The sequence below is a fragment of the Gadus morhua genome, chromosome 8 (genome assembly GCF_902167405.1).
Source record: "Gadus morhua chromosome 8, gadMor3.0, whole genome shotgun sequence".
NCBI lineage: Eukaryota > Metazoa > Chordata > Actinopteri > Gadiformes > Gadidae > Gadus > Gadus morhua.
Window position 1 is genome coordinate 7,274,059 of NC_044055.1, and position 19,945 is coordinate 7,294,003.

The following is a 19,945-nucleotide window of genomic DNA, read 5'->3' on the forward strand; positions in this document are numbered from 1 at the left end:
GATCAGAAGCTGACAGCTGTAGAGCAGACACAGCTAATGTAGCTCAGGTGGGAGAGAGAGCGGCAGAAAGAGAGCGAGAGAGCAACAGAGAGAAAGGACGAGGATGAGAGATAGGGAGCGAGTGACAGAAGTAGACACAGGGAGAGAGATGGGAGATGGCGTATAATAAGCCATCCTAACCTGTCTGTCTGCGAAGCGAAAGGTATGACAGTGACAAAAGCACCCATGTCGATGGCGTGTTTGACAGCAAACAGAGAGAGAGAGAGAGAGAGAGAGACAGAGACAGAGAGAGACAGAGAGACAGAGAAAATGGATCCTTCTGGGAGTGCGTGTAGAGTCAGAGGGATCTGGCTCAATAAATACGTAGTCGCAGGAAAGTGTTTGAGCCTTAACAGACATTTGAAACCAGAGGAGGATCTCTCCCGCCCAGTGAGCGAGTCTCTAGAATCAGAGGGAGAGCGCTCATTTCCCAACACCAGGCAAATGGCATCTCTGATGCCGTGCCAATTTGACAAATGGCCGGGGCCATTACTGCATAATCATCTCCATTAAACAGACCTGAATGGCATTACACATTAAAAGGCCCATTATCTGGTGAGAGGGTGACCTAGCCTTTGTGAAAGAACAATATGCAATCTGACCCGCGAAAAATCTATAAATTATGATTTCTTGTAGGGAATGGGCTGACAATTGAAAACACCTAGCCAACCCCTACCGGAATTGGGGATGTCATTAGAAACCAAACCATTATTATTTGGGTTGGTTTGGGGTTTGTAAAAGCTGGTGGTTTGGGTGTGTATTTGTGCATACCACACTAGCTTTCAGTACGCATGTGTGTATGTGTGTATCAGGGCTCCATTGTGTCTGTGTGTACCAGAGTGTTTGTAGCTGTATGCATGCCAGCCGTACATAATATTGTGTTGGTTGTGTTTGTGTGTGTGTGTGTGTGTGTGTGTGTGTGTGTGTGTGTGTGTTTGTGTGTGTGTGTGTGTGCATGTGTGTGTGCATGCCTGCGTGTGTGTATGTGTGTGTGTGTGTGTGTGTGTATGTGTGTGTGTATGTGCGTGTGTGATGAGTGTATGTAGGCGTGTGTGTGTGTGTGTGTGTGTGTGTGTGTGTGTGTGTGTGTGTGTGTGTGTGTGTGTGTGTGCATGCCTGCGTGTGTGTATGTGTGTGTGTGTGTGTGTGTGTGTGTGTATGTGCGTGTGTGATGAGTGTATGTAGGTGTGTGTGTGTGTGTGTGTGTGTGTGTGTGTGTGTGTGTGTGTGTGTGTGTGTGTGTGTGTGTGTGTGTACCAATGCTTACCGTCTGAGTGTGTATAGCTGTATGCGTGCCAGCCGTACATAATATTGCGTTGGTTGTGTTTGTGTGCTTGTGTGTGTGCGCTTGTGCACTTGTGCGTCGGTGTGTGTGCGTCCGTGCCCGCGTGCGTGTGCATACTCACGCGGGGTGAGCAGGACGACGGAGGTGACGATGAGGAAGCAGATGATGAGGATGACGAGCAGGGCGATTACGATGCCCCTCCAGTTCCTCTGGGGGGGGGCGCTGCCGACCAGGTCCTGCCAAAGCAAACACACAATCGACGCACAACGTCAAAACACAGCGTCAACACACAGAGTCAACACACAGCCTCAGACGGGAAGAAGACCAACGCACACAAAACCTCGCTGAACCCCCGAGATTAGTGCTGACACACACTTTTTAATTTAAACTGAAAATTGCGACCCATCGCATATCTGCGCACATTATAACGATGTGTAACAGCTCTCGTGTGCCTCCCGAAGCAGACGAGGGCATATTGTTAGTGAACAGCTCTGTGCTCCGCATAAACCTTTTAAAGTGTTCCAATGGGGTGTGAATCCGCAGAGCGTCGTATTATCAGAAACATCAGCGTTCCCAATGTGGTGCACATGACCTGATGATGAATGACTGTGTTATTCATGATCGTAGCAAAACAAAATGGGTCAGAAAAGATAGGCAGAATATTCATTATATATTATGCAACAGTTAGTTCCGACCCCGTCATTTGATTTGACGTGAGGTTTTCCATGAGTGCTGATCAAGAGTGTGACAGCGCTGGGACTTTTAACTATAAGTGCATTAGTCCGCAGTACAGGTGTTTCCAATAACAATTAGTTAAAGTAGCAATCGTTATTAATCTTAAATTGTAACAAACTACGCAACTCAAAGATGGGCCTATTTCCACACATACAATTTTAGTTAAAGTATGAAGTGTTGTCAAGAGAGGACAATGAGGAAGACAAAAGTCTGAATACTTCTCGGGCAAACCGCCAGTTTACCCCTCAACTGAATCACAAGTGGCACAAAGTGACAGCGGGCCCATATTTCACTGACGGCTCAATAAACTGACAAATACAGGTAATGCAAAGTAGCTGGCTGCAGTCATGTGCTTAGACCTACACAAAGTAGCAATATAGTATGCAGGAAAAGATTTCTTGTGTTGCTTGGCAACAGTTTAGTCCCATTCCAGTTTAAATGAAGGATTAAATGAACGAAAAGATCATAACCTGTTGAGAGTAGCGTTAGAGTTAGCTAACGCATATAGCAGTTGTAGAACTGTTGTGTGAAGGCTTTGATTATATATACGCCATTCAGACTGTGTCCTTGTACCTCTGAAGGATTCACAGCCCGTGCTGATATTCAGTACACTAAACCGTCTTGTGTGCGATTTTAATTAAAAAACAAACCAACTCAAATCACAATAAGTCACACATGGGCAACCGCAAAGTTACACACCGTACCCTAACCAGACACGCACGCAGAAACAAAAAAGTTTCTCTGCAACAGCTGCGACCGAAACGCTATTTTTTCTCCGGGCGTTCCCAAACTGTCCCTGTGCTAAGAGCCCCTGTAGGTGTGCCCTGGCAGCCCCGCTCGTGAAGCACAGAGATCATCCTTGCAGTCAGCCAAACATGGAGCTGCTCTCTTAGCACTCAGGGGCCCAGAGCCGAGGCTGGACAGATGATGGAGTGAGCAGCTAAGTCCACATGACCGCAGGCTGTTATAAGTGCAGCACCCCAGACTGCAATTTAGGAACCGGCAAGCACTTTTCGCTTCTGTAAGCCCATAGATGCTTTTTTTTTATATTACTGAGGATGGTAGTATAGCAGAAAATCATATCATCATCACAATCATATTCCCCACCCTTATCTGTGTTATGTGGGGGAGCAGACAGGTCTCTGTGTGATCCAATGAAGGGTTAAAAAGTCCAAGCTTATGTCTGGCGCACACATTACAAGGCTTTAGACGGGTTGACGTCGAAGAAAGATTACACACATGCACGCACACGTATGCACACACACACACACACACACACACACACACGTACACAAACATATCTGAATTGCTTTGGACGTATGGTTTTCCTTGCCCGTATTGCCACCATTGACGATACTGCGATTGAAATGAGAGTAACTGATGGAGGCAATGAAATCTATCGTGGCTTATCAGGATCTGCTTCAGCTACCAGATGGAAGAAAGTGGAAATTGATGGAACAGAGGATATAACTAAGGTGGCGCTGAGCATTCACCAAATAAAAAAAAGTTTCACACCTCATCTAGCCGTTAGCACTACAGGATCTCGTAATTATGACATCAGTATCTCGTGATTACGAGAAAAGATCTCGTATTTACGAGAAAAGATCTCGTAGACACGACATCAGGATCTCGTAATTACGAGAAAATAACTCGTAATTACGAGATCAGGATCTCGTAATTACGAAGTCTTGGATGACCCCTCTCCTTCATCAATAACGTGGCTGGCTGGCTGCATCCTCATTATTTCTTGCTCGGATTGAGGCATTGGGAAATTGATGCTCCTTAAAAGTGATGAGGGCATTTCTATGAATATGTCAACATTGCGCAGACATCTGAAGTCATTGGGACCGAAGGAAAGCCCAGTCGGACGTGCTACAAGTGGCTCTCTTCCTGCAGGGGCAGGTGAACCAGTACGGGATGCTTCACGGATACAAATGTATGCATCTGAAATGCATCCAAGCAGGCATGGTAGCAACTCAAACAACTATACGGCGCCTGCTCTTAATCCTAGATCCGCGAGGAGTACAACTGAGGAAATGGAATCGCCTAAGATGTCGTCTTTACATAAACCCAGGTCCAAACTTTTTTGTGGCACGTCAATTCATACGACAAACTTAAACCCTATGGCATATATTAATAGTGCTGTCGATGGATTTTCCCGTATGGTCATATGGCTACATGCTAACACCACAAATAGCAATCCCTGTGTATTGCTGGCTACTTCCTTGATAAAGTGGAAAAAAGGAGCGGATTCGGTCAGGTCTGACCGAATTAGGTAAGACCTGGGCACAGAAAACCGATCAGTGGAGCAGATGCAGATATTTTTAAGAGGTTACCATGACCACCAGTTTTCTGAGAGACGCTCAAGGAATCATAACCAAAGGATTGAACAATGGTGGGTATTTTTAGATAACCACCATGCACAATACTGGATTAATATCTTTCAAGATTTTGAAGGAGCACGTCCACTTCTCAGGGGACTTCCTCGACAAAAAGGAGCCTAACTTTTGTTATTCACTGATTTCTTCTTTTATGGCTCTTTTCTTTTATTAACAAATCTCTCCAATGCTTTAAAATGCCTTTCTGTTTAGCTAAGCTAGTTGATCTGTGTGTCATTTATCATTAAAAAGCACTTTGAACTGCATTCCTTGTAATGTTCTTTACCAAAATGTTTTATTATAGGCCTACATGTAGGCTCTAGCAATATTTTTGCTCTTCTTGAAGGCCCGGGCTCCTCTTCAGACTGCTCATAAGGCGCGGCGTTAGACCTGGGCATTCGAGGCTATAGCCCCGGATCTTTTGGGAATAGCCCCGGATCGCTGGGCCGTCAAAAATAAATAAAAAAACATAATAATGATGAAAATAGCCCCAGAGAGTATACTTCTTTATGGTTGCATTACCAGCAGCCACAGATGCAACATTGTAGCCAGTGAAAACCGCAAAATTCTGACATGTCCATATATGGGCAGATTTAGAATAATTTGTTGCAAAATGTATTCTTTCTTCTCTATGCATAGCGCATCTCGTCGATATTGCTGTTATCCTTTTAGTGAGATCAGAGAGTGTTGAGTAGGATGGTCATAAAATATCTTTGGTAAGATGGATATAAGAAGAGAGACCCGCAGTGATTTCAACCCGGTTCACTTGAAATCAGGTAGGTGCATGACAGTGGTACCGTAACACTTCAATAGCCTGGGCTTCAATCACTGAACTTTCGAACAAAACTCTTGCTCAGCAAAGATGGGAAATACTATCAAATGTGTAATTTAAACCAGTATGAATATTACCTTACATGTTAGGCAATCGAATAACGCCTGCACGCCTACACACACACACACACACACACACAGACCCGTTCTGTGTGTGGAGGAACCCGTTCCAGCCGGGGACGCGAATGAAGCCTCTAACCTCAATACCCTCTCTGGCAGCACTGGAGCTACTGCTGGGTGATGGAAAACATGTCACTGACTGCGCCGCTTGCGATATGAACTGCAGGAGAGTGGCCACCGGGACCCAGTTCGTTCCTTAATAATACTGCAAATGGCCCTACACCATCGTGTCACCTCGTTCGGCAATAGATAGTGACTTAACTGACATTTATTCAAATGAAAATCTTTGGGGACCCTCTAGATTTTCATCAAAAGTGTCTGAAGAGTGTGTGTGTGGGTGTGGGTCTGTGTGTGTGTGTGTTTGTGTGTGCGTGTGTGTGTGGGATGTGTGCGTGTGTCTGTGTGTTTGTGTGTGTGTGTGTGTGTGGGATGTGTGTTTGTGTGTGCGTGTGTGTCTGTGTGTGTGTGTGTGTGTCTGTGTGTTTGTGTGTGTGTGTGTGTGTGTGTGTGTGTATGTGTGTGTGTGTGTGTGTTTGTTTGTGTGTGTGTGTGTGTGTGTGTGTGTGTGTGTGTGTGTGTGTGTGTGTGTGTGTGTGTGTGTGTGTGTCTGTGTGTGTGTGTAGGTGTGTGTGTGTGTGTGTGTGTCTGTGTGTGTGTGTGTGTGTGTGTTTGTTTGTGTGTGTGTGTGTGTGTGTGTGTGTGTGTGTGTGTGTGTCTGTGTGTGTGTGTGTAGGTGTGTGTGTGTGTGTCTGTGTGTGTGTGTGTGTGTGTTTGTGTGTGTGTGTGTGTGTGTGTGTGTGTGTGTGTGTGTGTGTGTATGTGTGTGTTGTGTGTGTGTGTGTGTTGTGTATGTGTGTGTGTGTGTGTTAGTACTGTTTGCAGTCCATTTCGCCTCACGGTTAGGCAAATCAATGGGGAAGGCAGAGAGTGTGTGTACAACAGCAAGCGCATCAATATGGAGATTTACTGCTTCATAAAAACAGGATGTGGAGATAAAGCTGTAGGGTTGCATTTCTCTGGGATATTAATCTGCTGTTTTATCACACATTGGCGAGGACAGAGACAAGCTCTCATATTTAGCTAAATGACAATTCAAGCGTCTGACCTTTAGAGAACCTCTTTCTGTCATCTTTAATGAGAGTTGGCGGTATTTCTGGAATGTGGGGAACATGAAATAGAAGAGGACCAGAGACCCTTGTCAAATTGAGTATTTGGTGTTGCCATGGCGTGAACCCATCCAGGGCTAATGAAATGTAAATGACAGAGTTGGATCTATTCCCGACAATGCAAGCACAACAACAAAACAGGGATCCCGCTGCTAATACTCTGGGAGGTGCACCTGAATATTCATTTCCAACTTCCCTGCCACCCTAACATTTTCAACTGCTCATTGTGCTTCTCCACTAACCTGCCGCCTCCAAATTATTCAGCAAAACACCCCGCTTTGTGAGTTAAATACACGATCGGCATTCTGATCGGCACTCACACACTACTTGGTTCGCTCGAAAGAAAACGGGACTGGCATCCACGCAAATACCTTTTTCTGCCGGCGAAGTGATGCCCATCTGAATCAATAGATAAATAACACGACGAAGGGTGTCGTTGAATGAAAAGCGGCCTGATCCCCAGACAAAGCAATGACAAGAGCTGGGCATGGGGGCCTAATGATGTCAACCACAGTCTGAATGAGGCCATTCAGCGCCCCACGCAGGGAGACTACGGCCCGCGTTGGCACACATCAGGCGTGTTGTTTCAGCTGCTTGGGGTCTGGGTCTGGGGCTCGGCAGAGAAACAAGGGCTGGGGGGAAGTTGATGGGGAAAAATAAACAAAGCCGTCATTGGAAATGGTGGTCAGCAATCAGTCCCTGGTAAAAGCACAGCTTGAAATTATTTTTAATTGCCCGAGTAAAACACACACCATTGAATGGGAAATGGTTGACGACTTTTTCTCGAGGGTGTTAAATCCGTGCCACAGATGTGCCATATGCTGTTATGGTTCCATGGCCGGTACAACCGGAGCCATTACATTCCTGTTCGTGATTGGGCCGTTAAAATGGTCGTCAGCGAGAACTTGAGAAAGTAATCTGAGGACATATGAGGATGAGGGCCATGTATTATAAATACACTGTACTCTGTTACAAACTGCTGCTCTACAACAGCTCCCTCCAGTCCCTGTGAGAGATGCTGTCTGCTCCTCCACCCTAATAATAATCTGCCATAGCATTTACACAAACCCCTTGACTCTAAGCTCGGGGCTTACACAACCATACTGACATACTATAACAATGTTTATTGTTATTGCGTCGGTAGCACGTCGAAAATGGATATCCGACCAAATTGAATCACAGGAGAGGTGAAGTTTGGACAAAGGGACGATATCGGCATATCAGAAGCGATACTTGACAGACCCAGATGAATCCAGTGGGTGAGACCAGAGAGGCACCTGCTTTGTCGTGTTGTGTTGGTCTGCGTGAAGAGCAGGCATGCGTACAGTAAAGCAGATAACAATGTGAGCAGCATCAATAAATTAGGAGCAGCGGTTTCTATTCCTTTCCTATCCAAACATAGCACCATAACAAGCCAAGAGCATTTTTTTCCCAACGCTCTATGAACGTCTTACCGACTGTGCTATAAAGGGTATATATACCCAAGAGGGAAAACAACTAATTCTTTCTATCCACTCATTTCTATTTTCATTCTGTTTCCCATGAAAAAGGGCTTAAGGAGATCTTCTTTTTTTTTTTTAAACCCAAGCCTGCTTTATTCTTCTCTTATCTGTTATCTCTCACTTTTTGCTCTCTCTCTCTCTCTCTCTCTCTCTCTCTCTCTCTCTCTCTCTCTGTCTCTCTCTCTCTCTCTCTCTCTCTGTCTCTCTCTCTCTCTGTCTCTCTCTCTCTCTGTCTCTCTCTCTCTCTCTCTCTCTCTCTCTCTCTCTCTCTCTCTCTCTCTCTCTCTCTCTCTCTCTCTCTCTCTCTCTCTCTCTCTCTCTCTCTCTCTCTCTCTCTCTCTCTCTCTCTCTCTTTCTCTCTCATTCCCCCGGTCCCACTTTCCCTTTGTCTCACCATCTCTTAGTCTCTGGCGCTCACTGCTGAAGTGTGAAATGGATCTTTCCTGATCTTGCGAGCCACCTGGTTTCCAAGGGAACCGAGAGAGTCATCCGAGTCAGATGTGCAGTCAGCAAAGGGTTGGTACAGGGTTTGGGCGAGGGCTAATATTACTGTTGACTCTCGCATGACAAAGCAAACCCAGGCCCTACCGTAAATTTAGAAAACGTAGAGATACCGGGAGAGGATTCACGACGAAACAATGAAATCAATGCGACCCAAATTTCTTAATGAATGGCTACCTTGAGGCCTTAAGAGCACCAGTGAGGGTGAGACCTGTGATTAGTTGACACATGATCTATTGGCCGCCGTAATGAAGTCGCAGACTCTGATGGGTCAAACATGAAGGGAAGCAGTGCACTATGGACACGAGGGTAAACTTTTCCCCTGGTAGTCCATCAATTAACCATGGGCCTTCACAAGTGAGATAAAGAATTCATGCCAGCTGGATATTGCTCCAGTGTCGGAGGGAAAAATGTCTGTCTGCTTCTCTCCAGCTTGTGTTTCCTGGGTGGGAGAGTCGGCGGGGCGAGTGCCACACGCAGCCAATGGTTCAATAACAGACCACGTGCCTAATAGCACGCGCCCAAATAAAGCTCCATTAAAGACTTTTGATGGGTCTATTGGTGTGATCAATCAACGTGATCGCTCTTATGGGAGTGCAAAACACATGAAAACTCACATCGGTCATATGTGGCATTTGATTAATTACCTATTTTGAAACCTTTGACACTATTTTATGAATAGCTCATGATATGGCTTTTTGAGTCATCAATCATAAATCGTCAACCGACCAAAATAATTGATATGTTTCCGAGCTTTTTCCAACATCTATATTTAAAACCCAACTCGACAGAGAAATAGCCCGCTCCGTGACCCGGCATTCACGCATACGAACGAGAACACTATTATCCCATTTCGGAATTTTCTCTCTGCGATTCATTTTTTAACATATGTCCTTAGGAGAGCCCGACACACTTTTCCCGCAGCCACATCCATCGTCTGTATTATTCATTTTTTACGGCCTCACACACTTACAGCCGAGGGAAAAAACACACTTCGCAATCTGCGTGGCGGGAACCGCTCAATATTCAAGCAAACGCATTAGAAACGGAAGGAGAAGGAGCTTCTTTCAACACAAGAAAGCACACATCGGGCGCCGCGAACGGCTGTGACAGACTGACACGCTGGCAGGCAAAACCGTCCACCCTATGCAGAGCGTTGCCAAACGTCAAAATATAAAAGTCCACGCTTTTAAGTGCCTTTTTGTGCCTTTTTCTAAAGTGACTCTGACGGTGAGCCAGGGAGAATACGAGAGTGGGGTGAGAGTGGGGTGGACGACAGGTAGCGCCACGCAGTGCCAAACGCCCGCTGACTCAATCAACAGACAGAGAGTAGAGGAGAGGACTGGAGGACTGTGGGGCGTAAGGAGACCGGCCGGCCGCGTGTAAACTCTGGCGTCTGAAAGGGTTTGGAGCGCGGCTCTCCCCCCAGACTCACCTGGCTGGCAGCAGGGAGTGTCTCCTAATGATCTCCAGAACAGAAAGTGAAAAATAGCAAAATAGCAATGATGGTAAAAAGGTCTGCCACCTTTAGAAGGGGACGCAGGAAGCAGTGGGGCAGGCCTGGCAGGGGGGCCGGAGGGCTGAGAGGGGATTATATAGACGGAGCTGTTCCAACCCCTCCATGCATCGCGCTTCAAATCCTTTTCAATAAAGTTTTCATTCGTTTTTTTTTCTCATCCAACTTGATTATCGTTGCAATATTGCAATTATGGGACACACTACGCAGAGTGACACATCTGTTGGGGTTTTGGTTCTCACAAAGAAGCGTGGAGAGTAGTGTTCTCGTTTGTGAAGTTGTGAAGACCGAATGTGCTTTATCCCACACAATACCATCCTTTGAGCTAGTGCTACGCGAGTCACCTTATCATCATTACTACAGTTGGTAGCACCTCATTATATAGCACTGATTATACGTTCAGGGTATGATCACCGTTGTGATTGGCCCCTGATTGGTCTAAACATGGCAGGGTCTTTTGTCTGAGAATTGATGCCGCGATATGGAGCCGGCTGAAAGCAGTGCCTGCCTGGCTGCATGTAAAGAATACAGTGTACATCTTTATTGTACAAAGGAGACCGCATAACCTTTTCATGTAGAGAGTTCATTCAGCTTGACTATGTTGCTCCCCATATTACCACCAATTAGTATCATGCCATGCTACTTCCTGCTCTCTCTCCTCCCTCCCTCCCTCCCTTTAACTCTCTCTCTCTCTCTCTCTCTCTCTCTCTCTCTCTCTCTCTCTCTCTCTCTCTCTCTCTCTCTCTCTCTCTCTCTCTCTCTCTCTCTCTCTCTCTCTCTCTCTCTCTCTCTCTCTCTCTTTTTCTCTCTCTCAGTATCTCTTTCCATCTCTCCCTCTCTCTCCCTCACTCTTTGTTAACTCAGATAAGATAACAGATGGATAAGCTTCCACATATGACTCTAGAATCCCATCACATCCAAAATAGCCAGGGACTAATCCAGAGTAAGAATGTAAACAGGGGGCAGGATTCAATGTAAGCCTACATTAAGTTCATCCAGAAATCAAGAGATCCACCAATGGCAACAGGCTGAGGAATTAGAATGAGGTGAAATAATTACATACAAGCAATGGCATGCACTGGAGTCCTTGTGCTTGGTTCCATGCTTTTGGGTGACTACAAACAAAACTGTGTCTCTTTCTTCAGAATCCTCAAGAGCTGCCAATATCCTCAACCCAACTAGAATATGTTATGGGTTTTATATTGTATTGTTATAGTGAATGCACGACTGACCTAAATCCCACCGACCTTGTTTTTATTTCTACAACATTAAGATAAGATAAGATAAGATAAGATAAGATAAGATAAGATAAGATACAACTTTATTATTCCCCCGTAGGAGACACATTACATGTGTTGGAGCCACAGCAATGCTTGGCACATGCAATTACGAAGCCAGTGTTTTCTAGGGGCAACGCATCTGCTGTGGACTGACATATTTTATCATTAGCCTATATAAACGAAAAGAGTAAAAACGCAAGGGAAAGAATAAGGACGGAAAAAAAGTAAGGAGAAATGAATGAAAGAAAGTAAGAAATAAAGAAAAATTCAAGATGCAATACAATATCGTTTCTCTCCCACATGCGATCACCAACATGATTTTGTTATGGTTAGGGAAAAAAAAGGTTTTTTTCTCCCTGAAGGACGGAGTTATTATCACATTGCTTTGACATGAACACGGTGTTGAAGGTGGACTGTGGACATGCAATAGGCTAACTTGTGCGGTCAGTCATAATAAACGTATGCATGACGCTCAGAAGTTTCGCCCATTGCCTTCATCTCAAAGACGAAAATTGATATTCATTACAAAGTCCAAAGCAACTAGTTTCTACGTGTCATAGTCTACCTTGGCGAATCATTTGTCTACGTATATTACAAAAAAGCGAGCATTCAATGTATTGGCAGGCAAACGCATATAATTGAAATTGGGTAGACGCGCATTTTCGGGCGTAAAAAGGCGGGGGGAAATCAACGAGCCGCTGAGATCGATTCGTCGCGACAAACTCCCTCCTACCTGCTCCTGCTGCTGGCTCGTCTTCGCTGGTCCATTTTGCTCCTTAGCAGAAGTCATGACAAATGTGACAAAAGAGCGGCGAAGATAGATGCTGCTTCCAGCCCCCACAGGTGCAGAGCGCTACTAACAGAGAGCGATGTGCAGATCGAGAGAGAGCGAGAGAAAGAGAGCGAGAGAGCGTGAGAGAGAGCGCGCGCGAGAAAGAGAGAGAGAGAGAGAGAGAGAGCGAAAGAGAGAGTGGGGGGGATGAGAGAGAGAGAGTGAGAGCGAGAGAGAGAGAGGGGGGGGGGGGGGGGGGGGGGGGGGGGTAGCAGAGAGAGTGGGAGCGAGAGGAGGAAGAGAGCGAGAAAGAGAGGGAGAGAGGAGGGCTGCTGCTGGTAGTTATGATGTTGGTAGGCTACTGTGCAAGAGGGGTTACTGGGTGTACTGAGCAGTGTGTGGGTGCCAATTGCATCTCAGGTCTGTATACTTCAATGTATTGTATGCTATGGCTGCAATGTCGTAATCCTTTTCGTTTAAATAGAAATGAATGACGATGGGATTTACATGCATTGCAGGCGGATAAAAAAATAAATAATAATGCTAACTTATTTGTTTTGAACTGTAGGCTATACTATATGTGGTTGTTAGGATAGACGGCTGATTATTTCCGCCGTTAATATTCAGATTTCTCACAGACGATTAATATGTAATTGTAACTATCCACCAAACTTAAACAGATAAAGCATGTGAGTACCACACAAACACAAAGGCAGCCTTTAACCTATAGACCATCACATTGCGATCTCCGACAGATTGTGTTTTGCCGCACTCCATTATGCAGCCCGCTACATAATGCATCACTGCTGTATTAGTTACACCGTGCGACAACCTTTCAACCATCTATTGTCCGGCCCTAAGACAGCGGCGCAGTCACCCCCCATACCTTGACTCTCTGCTCACAGCTGGGCTGTCTGCTAGTTCAGTGTTTTCCTCCTGTCAAAAGAGACAGCGGGCTCCAAATTGTGTGCGCTCCCCTGGGACTATGTTTAGCATAGCGATAGCCTGCCCTTCCACGGTTAATATAGAGACCGGTCACCCGGTGTCAGCTCAAAGGGGCCGCTCCTGTCCACCTGGCTGGCCAATCAGCGATGAATGTGACACACTGAGAGAACACACAATGGTCTATGTTTATATACAGTACGGTCTATAGGCTGTGTGTGTGTGTGTGTGTGTGTGTGTGTGTGTGTGTGTGTGTGTGTGTGTGTGTGTGTGTGTGTGTGTGTGTGTGTGTGTGTGTGTGTGTGGGTGTGGGTGTATGCTGTGTGTTTTGTGTGGGTGTTTTCATGTGTGTGTGTGTGTGTGTGTGTGTGTGTGTGTGTGTGTGTGTGTGTGTGTGTGTGTGCTGTGTGTGTGTGTGTGTGTGCTGTGTGTGTGTGTGTGTGTGTGTGTGTGTATGCTGTGTGTTTTCATGTCTGTGTGTGTGTGTGTGTGTCTGCGTGTGTGTGTGTTTGTGTGTATTCTATACATGTGTGTATGTGCATATGCTGTGTGTGTATATGTGTGTGTTTATGTATATGCTGTGTGTGTTCATGTGTATGCTGTTTGTGTGATTGTGTGTGTGCACACTATGTGTATGTTGCATGTGTGTGGGCTCTGTGTATATGTACGCTGTATTGTGTATGTGTACGCTGCATGTGTAGGCTGTGTGTGTGTATGTATGTGTATGCTGCTTGCGCATACACATATGTAGCATGCCCACAGGATACAAATCCTCCTCTTCCTACGCTGCTGACACAAAAAAAAAGCTCCCAAAACAAAGGAATGGTGCTGCTGCTGCCCGGGCTCTTGAGAAGCAGTGTTTCATTCCTCCCACGTGAAGCTGAAACAGTTCCTTTCCCTGACAAAACATTGTTCGCCTAGGAGCGAGACCTCTATGTCAACGCAAACACACACGCACGCACACACACACACACACACACACACACACACACACACACACACACATACACATACCCATGCATATGTATCCACGCACACATATTCGATAGCAGTTGTGGGAATGCTTTTACTTTTCTGTTACGAGTTTTGCACAGGAACGAGTCGGGAATCCTTCCTGGAAAGATGGTCTTTTGAAGCCGTTCTCTAGGGAAGGAGAACAGTCCTGGGAGTTCTAGCAGAAACTCTTCAACTACCTTCACAACAATACACTGAGAGGGATGAACATATACATAATCAGGGATGATATAATCCGAGAATCAAGGCTTCCATTGTCTTCTTAATACCAACAACTTTTGTCATCAATTATCACTATCTTCCCCGAATAAATAAATATGAGCCCATGTTTTGTGTTAAAAAGGGTTGTTAACATTATGTTCTTATGCATACGATGCTGCTAATGTTAAAACATGGAAGCCTGGTTCTCTTTGCTATTCAGGACCACAGATATGGGAAGCTCCCCAGAAACATTAATTAAATAATACTAAATATAAAATCCTATTTAATCTTTCAGGAGATGGTAAAGCCACTAACAGTGAATACTGATATAGATGGCTATGGAGCAGGCGAGGGCTATAATATAGCTCGCTGCTCAAGGTTTGCTTACAAGTGGACTGAAGACATTTGGAGATTGCACCCATAAACTTCCGCCTGGGAGTTGTGCTCCAGTCCCGGTTATATATGTTCTAATATTCGGTAAAGCCTTTTCTCTCCGGCTGCAACGGAATGGAAAGCACCCTGCAGACTGGAGGGAGGATGGAAACCAATGATTTTCTATTAGTAACGCAACGTTTTGGACACTGCGCCGGCTCTAACAGCTGAGAGAGGCTGTCACACTCCCATTCGCGAGACGAACGCCCTCTGTTCAAAACACCTCCGCAGTCACCCCAGATGTGATGACAAGTTCCGGCCTAAGGAACCACAAATAGATCCTGGAGACAATCCATTCAGCTGGATCCAAGTATCAATGTCCTTCTACATTATTACACATTAGGGGTTGAGGCAATGGCATCAAACGCACCTAATTTTACAAGGCGAGAACAAAACCACATCCGGGAAGCTATGGTGGGTCCCATGTGACTGGATGTAGCATTAAGGTTTAAATGGTTCGTAATGCCTCCGACCCAGGACTTCAGCGGCTGTGCTTTTGTGTTCTCTAAGGCTTTCATCCAAGCTCAGTTGAACTGCCTGCTAGCTCCCCCCAGTGATGGCCAAGTGTCTGACATGGTTGCTGCGGAGAGAGCGCTGGAGAATGGCCTTTGGGTTTTCTGATGCAAAAATTAAGATTCTCTTCCTTTTTTTACACTTGTTGGTAAAAATGAACCATTTGACATTTGAGGGCTAGCAGAATGTCAGCTGGGAATTTTGGAACGTGTGCACTGATTCCTGGCCAGAACTCGATGAGATATCGAGACAAAGAGCACACGAGCTCGCCAAGCACAGAGACAATGGGTTTATGCAGATGAGATACAAAGCATCTGTTCAGGATTAAATAAACAAATAGCACTGCCGTTCCGATGTCCAAACACAAACCCTCACGGTGAATACAGCGTGAGTCACAGAACGGAATAACACGCGTCGAAACATGTGTAAGCGCTACGAAAAACATGAAAGGAACCATTCCCATGAATGATCCAACATGAAATATTCAGCAAGGCAGACACGCGCTCGGCATTCAACGCTGCAGCAGAAGGTTTTGTGAGGGGGGGCACCATCGCGCCTATCTTCCCTGATCCCTCAGCGAGGCCATTGATTCCCCGGCAGACAGTCTCCTTTCTCTGTGGACGGCAGCTGTAACACTCCACCCGCTGTCATCACTCACGTCTGCTTTGTCCTTTGCCATCCGGCCGTAGGGTTTTGGAGCAGAGTGACGCACACACGCACGCCTACGCGCACGCACACGCACACGCATGTATATACTATGCGCCCACACACATGCGCGCAGACGCACAGAGAGACGCACAAAATACGTACATGTAAACACACCAAAATGCACACACACATACATATACACATACACACTCACGTGGGGACACATACACACACACAAACACAGAAATGGCCACCTACACACACACACACACACACACACAAACACACACATATACATACACACACATACACACAAACGCGAAGACGCACGCACAACTACTCCCACACACAAACACGAACGCACACATACATACACAGCACGCACACACACATACACAGTAGGGCTGTCCTATTTTTTCTCATCGTAACATTGGCAAATCACATATCACCAGTGTCCGATAACAATGTTGTACATCGGAACCACCCTTATGCACACACACAAACACACACACACACACACACACACACACACACACACACACACACACACACACACATACACACACACACACACACACACACACACACACACACACACACACACACACATTAAATCCTGTTAACTGATAGGTGCAAGTGCCAACCTGCCAGCGTCGACAGTGAAGCCATTATAGTCCGAGTTACATGGTTACCCTCACTAGAATAGGATAATTGGACCAGTTAAAAGCGAGTATGGTTATTACCATGTCTCTCCAATTGATTTCTGAAGGCATGTTGGGCATGTGTGAAGAATTTCATAAATTATTAAGCTCTATCATTGTTAGACTCAGCCTCAGTTTCCTGTGCTCCAAATTAAACAAAATCCTGTATTTGTTGTAATGAAAATCTCTCAGACACACACAAACACACACGCACGCACACACACACACACACACACACACACACACACACACACACACACACACACACACACACACACACACACACACACACACACACACACACACACACACACACACACATATACACAATAAGGGTACAATAATCAACTTTTATTCAACATTAGTTAAAGCAGCAATAAGCATTAACTAACAATAACCTAACAGCCAATGGTATAGTGATATTTAACATATTGTGTTTGTGATAACTAAGGGTGTTCATGGTAACATTCATACAATATTGACTAGGGTTCGGGGTTGGGTTAACCTCAACCTTTAGGGGTTAAGGTTTTGGGTTCAGGTCAACATTAACCCTAGGGGGATAAAGGTTGGGTTAACCCTAACTCCAACCCTTTTAAAAAATGTATGAATGAATACCGTAGGTAACAACATTAGCAAATTATTATAAGCCATTGTGTCGCAGCCGGACTGACCTCGACTTCTGTATCCAGGGCCCAAACGAAGAACGGCCGAGACACATTGGCTTACTAATAATTGTAAGTTAATTGTTTGTTCATGCTTATTACAGCTTATTACACGGGTCTTTTCAACGTTCCGTTCACTTGCATGGGGACTTCACAACTTCCGGCGGTCAATTATTTCTGGATAATTCATTGGCAACGGATGAATAATCACCGCTGTCAAGGTAAACAAAAGGACTTTTTGCCTTTGGTATCACTCCGCACGTAGTCCGGTAACTTGTCAATGTAATAAGCGGGATATGTATCAACCAAAGCGCTGTCGGTTGCTAAGCGACGACGTCAACGTCTTGGGCGGACTATTTCTCTGCTGATCAACACTATGAATGCTGGTAACAAATACATTGTAAATAAATTGTTTCGTTTTGGCAAGTAGCCGTGTAATAAGCGGGATAATGTATAGAACTTTGCCGGTCATTATCGTAAAATAAGCCCCTTCATGGCGAAGCAAGACACCTCCGCTGCACGTCGGTGTACTGTTCGCCCTGTCGGGGCTTATTTTCTCGATAATGACCGGCGTTCTATACATTATCCCTTGCATACTTATTGTTAATTAAAAGTTAATTATTGTTACCTTATTTTAAAGTGTTAGCCAATCACACTGCCATATACATGCACACGTACACACACACAAACACACATACAGGCACATATACACAGACACACATGCATATATAGACACACTAACAGAAACACACACAAACACACACACATATACATACAGACACATAGCCAGAAACACACCAACGCATACATACAGATATAGACACACACACACACACACACGCACACACACACCAACATCACACACACGTCTCTAGAGCCTACGTTTGAAGATGCCCAACACTGGGTCTCTATCACCCGCCCACTCATATGACCTTTGACCTCTGACCTCTGACCTCTGACCTCTGACGTCTGCGGCCGCCACACGGGCAGCTGATGACCCCAGACGGCAACTTTTTGAAGATCCAAACCCTTCCCCTTGTCTTCTCCCCGTGACCAAACCGGCTCCCTCCACCGTGTCTCTACCGTCCGTATATTGTAAGGCAAGCTGTTGGTGATTGTCGGTACTCAACCTTTCAAAACCAGCCAAAGAAGTCTTATATTGTGAGTAGCATTGGATTATTAAAGGGTTGGGAAATCGAGAAGTAAATGTATACCTTACAGATTTAGATACCTATCTACTTTTCAAAGAGTTTTGATAAGAATAAGATAATACTTGATCTAATATTTATGAGGAAGTATTGTCGAGAAATGTCATTAGCTGAAAACAACAACAACGTAAAACTCACTGTAATAATTCACCAATAGTCAGCATCTTTTAGCATTGCAATAGCCCATCTGCCGGAACATTTCAAGCTGAATTAAGTTCATGCATTCTCATTAATGGCTTGAACGTAACACGTAAAAATTGAAAGAGCAAATCTTCAGATTGGTGCTTTGGTTAGAAACTTGCGACTAGATAGTGGAAACAACAACATATGTTACTTTTGATATTGGATATATATCCAACTTAAATTTACTCAAATGTATTCTGAGCGTCATTAAAAAAAGTTTGTGAAGAACATTACAAACAAAACCATTAACTTAATTATTCAAAAATAGCATTGCTTCGTTAGTGTTCAGAGAGTACACCCTGTGCCCGTTCCACCCAGACCAATTACAGCACTCATATGCGTCTGAGAACGTGACTTATTTAGACACACACACAGCACAGTCAGTACCTCCACACACTGGCACACACACGAGCGCACGCACACACACACACACAAACACAGACAGACACACACATGCAAAAACGCACAAGCACAAACAAACACACACACACATGCACGTATACACATACAAACACACACATACACAAACATATGCACATACAAATTCTCGAAACACATACAGTACATACACAGACGCACACAAACACAGACACACCACACACACGAACATAAACACATACACAAACACACAGACACACACACAAACAAATGTTCAAACACATACATACACAGACACACACACAGACAACCCAATCACACACACACACACACACACACACACACACGCACACACACACACACACACACACACACACACACACACACACACACACACACACACACACACACACACACACACACACACACACACTCACAATCACACATTCATACATATACATAGAGATACACATAGATACACCCACAAGGGCCAGACCTTTAAATAGCCGACAGCTTGTCTCTGAACGCTCGTTGCCTAACAACAGGAGGACGGAGAATCAAAACCCTATAAGTTAACAGCCGAGAAACACATATTGTTTACTTTTCATTTGTGCACTTTTATACTTTTTTAACTTCTTTTGATCTCACTTCATGCGCTATTTTTAACATGTTTCTTCACAGAAAGAGATAATTACTTTTGTTTCTCTTGGTTTCTTTGAAAATGGATTTCAAGGAACGTTACATGAAATGAAAAAAAAATAACGACGTTTGGTCCCATAACGAAACACAGAACGAGCACACAAATAGCATGCAACATGACGTGATAGGCCTGAATAGAAACTTGAAAAACGGTTACCTGACATTGAATATATTATTGAATGAAGTATCATTTAAATAACAACTGGCAACCTTATTCTACAACTGTGATAGGCCTGAAT

The 19,945-nt window shown here is 44.9% G+C and overlaps 1 protein-coding gene across 5 annotated transcripts in view; it reads right to left on the minus strand.

The window, feature by feature from the left end:
- LOC115548769 (dipeptidyl aminopeptidase-like protein 6) overlaps positions 1-19,945 on the minus strand; it is an 80,799-nt gene that overhangs the window by 31,704 nt on the left and 29,150 nt on the right. For 4 of the 5 annotated variants that reach the window (XM_030363599.1, XM_030363598.1, XM_030363602.1 and 1 more), the window contains exon 2: positions 1,446-1,560. In XM_030363599.1, coding sequence (XP_030219459.1) covers positions 1,446-1,560 — 115 coding nt within the window. Of the gene's footprint in view, positions 1-1,445; positions 1,561-12,086; positions 12,240-19,945 lie in introns of those variants that run through there. The other variant, XM_030363600.1, reaches the window with a different exon arrangement.